The sequence below is a fragment of the Bidens hawaiensis genome, unplaced genomic scaffold (assembly GCF_021521415.1).
Source record: "Bidens hawaiensis isolate Kalapana, Puna unplaced genomic scaffold, B.hawaiensis_p1.1 tig00010572_1, whole genome shotgun sequence".
NCBI classification, from domain to species: domain Eukaryota; kingdom Viridiplantae; phylum Streptophyta; class Magnoliopsida; order Asterales; family Asteraceae; genus Bidens; species Bidens hawaiensis.
This window is the reverse complement of record NW_027491809.1, coordinates 135,318-144,925: the sequence shown is the minus strand read 5'-3', so window position 1 is coordinate 144,925 and position 9,608 is coordinate 135,318. Positions and strand designations below refer to the sequence as shown.

Below are 9,608 nucleotides of genomic sequence, written 5' to 3'. Positions count from 1 at the left end.
AGTAAAATGAGTTTGGGACATTAAAAATAAACTGTCAACTTTTATTCTAGTTAAAGCATGTTATAAGCATAATGTTTGATTAATCTTTTAAAAAATATAAGTATTGGTTTGCATCATAATAATTATATGCAAAACGAATTTTGGTCATTTAAAGTAAATATCAAATTTGCCTATGGGTGAACATTAAATCTTTGGTTGTGCAAGAAAGTTTCAAAAGACTTCCCAAATAACCGTGACTACCATAATAGATTTGGTTTAGGTCAAAATGCTCAACAAAATGAGTTTCGATCATATAAAACTTGGTTTTTATGATTCGTGTACTAATTGTAACGTACAAAAAGCAACATTTATTTTTTGAAAAAACTGTATCGTGTCATATGTTTAAAAGTTTGTAACTACTAAAAATATGTTTAAATGTATTGTCGTCACCGCAACATCGCACGGGTATACTACTAGTGTGTGTATATGTATACTATATATAATATATAACTCATTGCAAATTAAGACACTTAGATTTTAAGTAAATTACAACTAAATTTACAAATGATACAACTTACATAGCATGTTGAAGGGCAAGATAGTCAATTAAAAAATATGAATCATGTAAACTTCAATTTCTTTAAACATAGTTACAATATTGTCCCCTTCACTTTAATTAACTTTTGTAAATTTAAGTAACAGTTACAAATTTAACCCTTTAACAATATATTCTTTTTAATTTCACATTTAACTCAAATTCCACCCATGACTTTTAACTTCCATAATTTTTTCATACGCTAATATTTTTTTAAAAAACGGCAACATAAAAACGATAATTTTATTCTCTTTAATTTGAATATGACATCACCTTAGTTTTTCTTAGTTACAATATTGTCCCCTTCACTTTAATTAACTTTTGTAAATTTAAGTAACAGTTACGACTTTAACCCTTTAACAATATATTCTTTTTAATTTCACATTTAACTCAAATTCCACCCATGACTTTTAACTTCCATAATTTTTTCATACGCTAATATTTTTTTAAAAAACGGTAACATAAAAACGATAATTTTATTCTCTTTAATTTGAATATGACATCACCTTAGTTTTTCTTAGTTAAAAAATTTAACATTTACGTAGCGGTGTTTGCGATCTGATTATGATAGTTTTTAAATAAACAATTAGTAGTGGGTTTTAATCATCGTAAACCGAAACAGAAGCGTAAAGAATCAAACCATTATGAAATGTTGTGTTCCCGCTGCATCGCGCTGTGTGTGTATAATATATATATATATATATATATATATATATATATATATATATATATATATATATATATATATATTGTTTTGGGGCGTATATAACGGGAGAGTGACCATAAAACAGAAAACACATTCGTTTCCTATCCCTAAATAGTTGCTGTTGTTGAATAATAATCGATCGACTCGTGCAAACCCCAGATCCAAAATCATGGGTATGAAATTTTTGAACAAGAAAGGGTGGCACACGGGCAGTCTCCGGAACATTGAAAACGTGTGGAAAGCCGAACAGAAACACGAGGCCGAACAAAGGAAACTCGAAGAGCTCCGGAAGCAGATTCACGAGGAACGGGAGAAAGCAGAGTTTCGTGCTCTTCAGGAACAGGCTGGACTTGTCCCGTAAGTTTATTTCTTTATTCATTCATTCATTCCCACCACTTGCTTAGCCTAGGGTTTGCTTGTGCTTTCAGGAGGCAAGAAAGGTTGGATTTTTTGTATGATTCCGGATTATCTGTTGGCAAGGGTAGTACTTCTGATGGAGGAGGATTCAAGACGCTTGAATCGCTTCCGGCTAAACCACAACCCGAACCTGCCACCAAGGTATAAAACACCCATTTCATTTCATTTCATATATGTGTATATTATTTGTTTTGATATTAATCATATTTGATGCAACAGCCTTCTACTCCAGGAGCTTTATTTGAAGATAAGCCTCAGTCTGCTAATGATGCATGGAGGAAACTGCATTCAGATCCCTTGCTTATGATAAAGCAGCGTGAACAGGAAGCACTGGCTCGTGTCAAGAATAATCCAGTTCAGATGGCAATGATCCGCAAATCTGTAAGTTAATGCCAATCTTTTTTTCAGATTATAATTGTTATCATACATACATCATATCAAAATGGGTTTGGGTCAAAATGGGTTCTTCTGAGTAAAATGAGTTTGGGTCTAAATGGGTCGTTTTAGGAAAGCGTCAGTTTTGTTCGGGTGAAAACGTGTTTATAGTGAAATGAAGTCGGTGGTTATAAACCAGAATACAATTTTAAAACTGAGAGTTGACTACCAAAAATCTTGAGAGCTGCATTATTTTTAAGAATACATATTAAAATACAAAACTCATGGTGTGGATTAGAAAATAAATTTGTGTAGAGATGGAGAGATGAAGGGGCATACCAGCATGAACTGCAACATGCCATCGTTCTTCAAAAATTAAGACTTATGAACATTTTCCACAACCTCAAAACTGTACAAAATTGCTATCAATGCAAGAACGTAAATACTTACAATTTATTATTATTTACAACATCTTCACCCACTGTGAGCGGGATGGTGACGAAAGAGGAAGCAACCTTTGCAGGAGGAGGTTGGTTGTTAGACCAAGAAGTGGAAACAATAAGCGCAATGTCAACGATTCCGAGGAGGGTGGCTCTGGTGGGCACAGAGTTAGCGGAGTGGCAGCCACTACTGTCGGCGGTGGGCTCATTGGTGGTGGGTGGCAGTGGAGTGTTGACGGTGGAGGTGGCGGTGTCAGTGGTTGTGCCGATTACAACCGGCTTGTGGTGTAGAAAGCAATGGTTATTTGTGATGCTAACTCATTTAGACCCTTTTTAAGAGCATTCTCAACCCGTTCCCTAAAAATATGTGAGGGAGATTTGCAAATTATATGGTATGGCTATGAGTAGATGAGAGAGAAAATGTTGCATGAGATAGTTAAATTTGAGGTTTCATTGTTCATACCGTATAATTTTTTAATAGTTTATGAAAGGGATTGTGATTGGATGAGAGAAAATATAATGATAAACGTGTATTCGTATAAAAAAACGTTATTTAATTGAACACTAATACACTGATTTTTAGTGTAACTATATGATATATATGGATATATGGTAGGGAATGGGCTGGGAAGCTCTAAGTTACATTTTATAATACTTGCCCGTTTTGACCCATTGGCTAATTTGAGTAGACCGAAATTGACCCGGTGAGGGATCCAAATGAACCCATATGTATGTAATCACAACATGTGTACTAACCAAGTTACGTATATGTGCAATAAACAATTTACACGTGTAAAAACCAGTTTACATATATAATCATAAAACTACAAATAAGAAGTTATAAAACAACCCTTAAATAATATTAAATATATAAAATAATCATTTTTAGGATTGGTTGATAAGTGTTTTGAAAGTTATTAAATTATTCGAGAGTTTTGAAATGATGCTCATATGTAGCTCTTCTGATTTCCATTTAATATTGTTGTTTGTTAGGTTGAAGCCAAGAAACATAAAGAAAAAGCCTCAGATGGTGAAAATGGCATAGAAAAACGCCGTCACAAGAAATCAAAACGCGAAAAACATCATTCATCATCATTATCCAAACACCGTAACAACTCAGACGAAGAACGAAGCATCAGTCCCCGCCATGACTCAAAATACAAGGGTTACGAACGTTACAGGACGAATGCTGAACGCGAAAGAGAAAGCCATTCTGATTCTCAATCTACTAAAAGAGATCGGGAAGACAGAATTCGCCGCCCACCAACACATTATAAAGGCCACCTTATAGAAGAAGATAGTGAGTGGTACAGGACGAATACTGAACATGAAAGAGAAAACCGTTCTGATTCCCACTCTGCAAAAAGAGATGGGGAAGACAGAAACCGCCGCCCACCAACACATAATAAAGGCCGGCTTTCAGAAGAAGATAAAGAGCGCTACAGGACGAATACTGAACATGAAAGAGAACCCCGTCCTGATTCTCACTCTGCAAAAAGAGATCGGGAAGACAGAAACCGCCGCCCGCCGACACATGATAAAGGCCGGCTTTCTCAAGAAGATAGAGCTGCAAAACTGAAGGAGATGCAAATGGATGCTGAGTTGCATGAAGAACAAAGATGGAGGCGGTTGAAGCAGGCGGATGATGATGATGCTAAGGACGTTAGTCGTGCAAGTTCTGGTGGCAAGAACTTTTTGGATGCCGCTCATAAAAGCATTTATGGGGCGGAGAAGGGGGGCAGCTCCACCATAGAGGAAAGTGTTAGGCGGCGAACACATTATTCACAACGTAAGAGTGAAGGAAACGTGTTCAGACGTTAAGAGGTTTGTGATGTGTTCTGTTTAAAGAATGTTGAATACCGTGTTGTGTGAGTATGGAAATGCTCTTTCGATGGGATTTTATGTGTAGTTCAAGATTTCAACAACTTATGTATCTTATCTTTCGATGGGATTTTATGTCTTGTTTTTATATTCATTTATTACCTAGCTCAGGTGGTGGGTAAATTGAATCCAGTCTGGATTAAATGGGTCGTTTAATAATGATATCTTAGCTGCTTCTGGTCAAAATAACAGATTTGGGTTAAAAATATATGTAGTCCTGATGTCATTTTAGGAAAAGAAAAAAAAAAACAGCAGGTACTAGGTAGACATGTAAACGCAGCGAATGAAGTGTGTTCGAGTTTGTAGTTTAACTAAACAGACGATTGATCAATGATTATTAAACGAATGTGGTTTTCTTGTTTGTTTGCTAAGAAATTGGGTATGTGTTTGTTTATGTCCTTTCGTTATACGGACAATTAAACGAATTAGATGTTCTTGTTTGTGTTTCGTCACAAAGAAAATTAAGCACGTGCTCATTTATGTCTGTGAACAGTCTTAAAAGAGCAATCCATGAATAATGTAACAAACAAGCATAATTAAACACGGATTTAGAGAAATCTAAGAATGTAACAGACAAACATAATTAAACACGGATGAACAAACCAAACTAATTAAAAGTATAATGTGAATCATAATGTTTTTAGGAGTAGTATAAGAAATGTAAACGGACAAACATAATCAAATTTAAATGAAACAGCCTAAACTAATATCATGAACATAAATGAAAGGAACGAACGTAAACTAACGTTCACGAGCATAAATGAACATATTAGACATTCATGTCTATTTAAATAAATAAAAGAAAAAATTGTGTTCATGTTTATTTGTTTATTAAACAAACAAACAAACAAACATACATCTCCTTTTCGTCAAACAATTCACTAGGTTCGTTTACAAGCCTTACAGAGTTACTACAGCAGGCAGTGGAGATGGCCAGTTGCGATAGTAATGGTTTTTGGGTGGGTAGGGGGAAAACACGCTTGTGTCGACCTCACAGGAGTGTCCCCTCTTGTTGGGATTAGGGACACTGGATTTGTAGCAGGCCAGACAGCATTGAAGGCGGCATCGGGCAAGGTTGCTAAACACGAGAGAGCTTGTTTGGAGAATCAACACGTGTTTATCCCCTTCGCCTTTGACACTTTTGGTTTCTTAGCTCCGGATGCCGTGGACCTTTTGAATAGGGTTCAGAAAGTTGTGTATAGTAACGTATCAGCCCATAAGAATCAAAACTTTGTTTTTAGTCGGATTGGGTTTGCTATCCAAAAGAGGGTTGCGCTTGTTGCCCGCTTACCTGCCACTTCATTGTAAATCGTTTGGATGTTTCTATGAAATATAAAAGATTTGGGGAAAAAAAAACTTGAATATAACAACAAACAAATACATTGATTAATAATATCTAATTTGTCTTAACATGAAAACTCAAATTACAAGCTTTTCAATCTTACAACTCTTTGGACCTTCTAACCAACCAGATTATATATTCTATAAACTGCACAGGTACAAAACAAACCACATGTTAAATCAATTTTCATTGTCAAGTGGCATCCCAGCTGAATGACCAAACTGCTCTCCGGTCAGATAAAGTGACTGCTGGTGGTGGTGGAATGATGGGTCCAGTATTTGGTGAGTTAACCCCATGCCCACTCGTTGCTTTTTCATAGACCGTTCTCCTGTAGGTGAATCCGAGTCAGGTGTTAATGGCTCACGTCTTTCAGCAGCACCAGGAGCCGCTGGGGTCATGGGATCGGTTATGTTTTTAGACTCTGGCTGGTCTTCGGTGCCACCAGGCGTGTCAGCTAAAATGCCACCCAGCTTCTGTTGCTCTTCAATGATTTTCTTCAAGTATTTCCCTTGGGCTTCGATCCGTAACTGAAGCTGTCTTTGCACCTATTATTATTGTTTCATTGTATAATGAGTATTAACTTTTCTTAAATGATATATTATTATTGCTTAGACAAGCAAAAGGATGATACATAAAATATTAATACCTCCAACTGCTCATGCAGTCGCTTTTGTACCTCCATCTGCAGCTTGAGTGCTTCAGTAATCTGCATTCCACTGTACAAAAAATAAGTATAAAACATAAGTTATAAGGCAGTTTAACTCGAAAAACCGACATTAATTTGATGAATTACACAACAGAATAATACGAGATAAGTTTATGGACTTACGATGACCCGTCCAAACTAGAAAGCATATCACCCGATTCTTTCTGGTCAAACGCTTTTCCTTGCATTACAAATTTGCACAATATAATCAGCACACTCATTTATTTCTGAGATAATTTCAAAAATCCCCTCAAAACTTGGCATGCTATCATATTTAAGCAACTAACAATCAAAATATGAAATATACCCATTTTCAAATTTATGACATTTATATCCGTCTCATATAAAAACCGCATTAAGATGCTTGGAGTGCAAGAAGATAGAGAAGGCTTGGTTATATCAAAATCGCATTTAATATAATCATATGTTCAGTGAATCGTTCAGCGAGAAGTTCGTTTGTTGATTTATTTAATAAACGAACAAACATGACAGCAAAATCTTGTTCATGTAGTAAAACGAACAAACATGAACACGTCTCGTTGGATCATTTACGTTTGTGAACGTTCGTTAGTTTACGTTTGCTTAAGCTCGTTCGTTTATATACTCATAAATTGTTAGACCCATTACAATTTTGTCTAGTTTTATTAATTTTTATACCCCACTGATTGATATTCACATTTACTTTTAAATGATGCTCACTCGGTTATGTTTGTTCGTGAACCGTTAGTTTATACTCAACAGACAAACATAAACGAGCATCAGCACGATCATTTTTATAACGAACAAACACAAACAAGAAAACCCTGTTCATTTAATTATTCGTGTTCAATGGTTTGTTCTGTTACAGTTAAACGAATAAACACAAGCATGTCCCGTTCGTGTTCGTTCGGTTCGTTTACAAGCCTAGGTATATTTATATTTGTTCTGTTACAGTTAAACGTATGATACTGTTCATGTTTTAAGGGATATATACGAGATTGCCACTAGTTTTCTTGTAAATTGTAGAACATGGGTAACATTATCTATAATCATAGTTATTAAAAGCGTTCGCCCAATGCGCCTAGGTGCTATTTTTAGGGGCGATGATTTAGCGACTCTAAATAGGAAAGGGACAATTCTAGGGGCAATTTCCGTTTTTCTTGTTTTTTTTTAAATTTTTTATTATTTCTTTTGATTATTCACTAAGGCCATGAGTAGTGGGCGAGAAAAGGGGCGAAAAGTGGAGGTTTTGAGGCGCGAACACCGCCCCCTAGGCGAATTGTGGGGCGAAATGTGGGGGGGGCGACATTAACTTGTCCGGCGAATAGTTCTTCTTGGTGGGGCCAGCATGTATGGATTGTGTGTGTGCATATATGTATGTGTGTGTATATATATGTATATGTATATGTATAAAAAGAAACTGTGGGCCCAACTTGTAGCCCCTACACCATTACACCCAAAAAACAAATTTCCACTCCATGCTGACTGGCCGCCACGTGTCACAATTCGCCCCCAATTGTAGCCCCTCCACTACACATGGCCTAACTGAGTCATAAGAATTACCTAAAAAAGGGGGATTTACTTAATTTAATTCAATCTGTTAATATAATCATTGACTATTCTGGATGATGAATGCTTATTCAACTTTGTTATTGTTTAATAATTATTTTAATTTGCTTTGCTGAATTCTCATTATTTATGTTTCCTCTTATATTATTGAAACTTTAAAACTATATTTTAAAGGTGGAGTTTTTAATCTAGAATGACTAACTTTTGATTATTATTTGTTCTAGATTTGGCAAATACAAATAATTAGTAATCCAGTTTAACCTAAAATGTGTAGAAACTATATTTTAAAGGTGGAGTTTTTAATCTAGAATGACTAACTTTTGATTATTATTTGTTCTAGATTTGGCAAATACAAATAATTAGTAATCCAGTTTAACCTAAAATGTGTAGAAAATGACTTCAGTTAGTCGGTGACTGCGTAATTTATGTATGCTATGATGCTATTAAACTTTAATTTACTTTTGGTATTGGATAATTTTTGGTGTTGGAACTATGTCATTCAAGTTTTGGAATACAAAATGAAACTTTAATTTTTTTTCATTGTGCGTTTTTTTTCTCGAGCCCTCGCATTTTTTGCGCCTTGCGCCTAGGCCCCAGGCAAGTCCTATGCGCCTTGAGTGCGCCTAGCGCATTTGATAACTATGTCTATAATAAAGGTTGTAATCAGCTATTTTATAATAATATTGAAGAATACCTTCAGAAGAAGAATCCGGAAGGTACTTTGCCAGCCGATATTTCTGTATATATAACAGTCATCCAAAAAGTCAACAATGTATCCAAACATTAGTCTGTATACATATCATAAAAGTAACATGTCACCTACCTGTAAATGGCTCTTCACATGATAAATGGTTAAACCTTGAACGCCCATGACTCTGAGCACGCCTTTTGGAGTAGCCCCTGTACAGCCCTCACAAGTCATTTACATATAAAAAAGACATACCCATTTACGCTTCTTTTATAAAGTTATGTCAAAGGTAGAAAAGTTTCAAATTTTAATAGATGAGAAAGAAAGCGCAAGAAGCATATGCAATTAATATAAAGGTAACTCACTATCGGGGCCACCAAGTTGTGCAACAGCATCGACAAAGCGTTCATGAAGCTCATGAGTCCAACGGAGTCGTTGTTTAGAAGCTAGACTAGGAGAGTTGTTGACACCATTCGCCACATCCATTATTATTTGAACCGGTATTTGAAGCTCTAATCACACATAATAAGTTCTTGCAAGCTAAAGGTTAACTACCACCACTCTTTGCTTGGTATACAAGTTATTCACCTAATTCAAAGTGAATCATAGACAGAGTAAATTATGAAGTTTAAAACTCAATAAACATGTATTCGTAAAAGTAGGAATTGGAACTGCAAAGACAAAAATAGTTTAACCAATAAAATAAAAACTTATTGAGTGCATTTGCTGAGAGAAAAGTATCCCACACACACACATAACTTCTTGTTTTATAATATGTATCAAAATGACTCATAGCCACCCTTGCTGTTTTTCAGTTCACTGTAAACTCTTTACCAGTTTAAAACATAAACAATCTTTCTACTGTATCAAATATATTTTATTAAAAATTCATTTTACTGTTGTGAGAACATGTACTAATGACGTCTTTGTA

General features: G+C 35.4%; 2 protein-coding genes across 3 annotated transcripts; one reads left to right on the top strand and one right to left on the bottom strand.

The window, feature by feature from the left end:
• The first annotated feature begins 1,388 nt into the window (after positions 1–1,388).
• LOC143535710 (uncharacterized) lies at positions 1,389–4,338 on the top strand. Of its 2 annotated transcripts, XM_077029890.1 has the most exons (5): positions 1,389–1,637; positions 1,709–1,838; positions 1,917–2,078; positions 3,506–3,677; positions 3,810–4,338. In XM_077029890.1, the coding sequence occupies exons 1-5, from the start codon at positions 1,450–1,452 to the stop codon at positions 4,331–4,333; spliced, it is 1,176 nt and encodes a 391-aa protein (XP_076886005.1). In that variant the 5' UTR covers positions 1,389–1,449; the 3' UTR covers positions 4,334–4,338. The 2 variants fall into 2 exon arrangements, with proteins under 2 accessions (XP_076886005.1, XP_076886004.1); XM_077029889.1 differs by having other exon boundaries at positions 3,506–4,338.
• Positions 4,339–5,757: 1,419 nt separating this feature from the next.
• LOC143535708 (myb family transcription factor PHL7-like) lies at positions 5,758–9,311 on the bottom strand. Its single transcript, XM_077029888.1, has 6 exons — positions 9,043–9,311; positions 8,813–8,889; positions 8,684–8,726; positions 6,565–6,622; positions 6,382–6,451; positions 5,758–6,280 (listed from the first exon to the last, which is right to left on the bottom strand). Exons 1-6 carry the CDS (start codon positions 9,161–9,163, stop codon positions 5,915–5,917), a joined length of 735 nt encoding a protein of 244 aa, XP_076886003.1. The 5' UTR covers positions 9,164–9,311; the 3' UTR covers positions 5,758–5,914.
• Between the last annotated feature and the right edge of the window lie 297 nt (positions 9,312–9,608).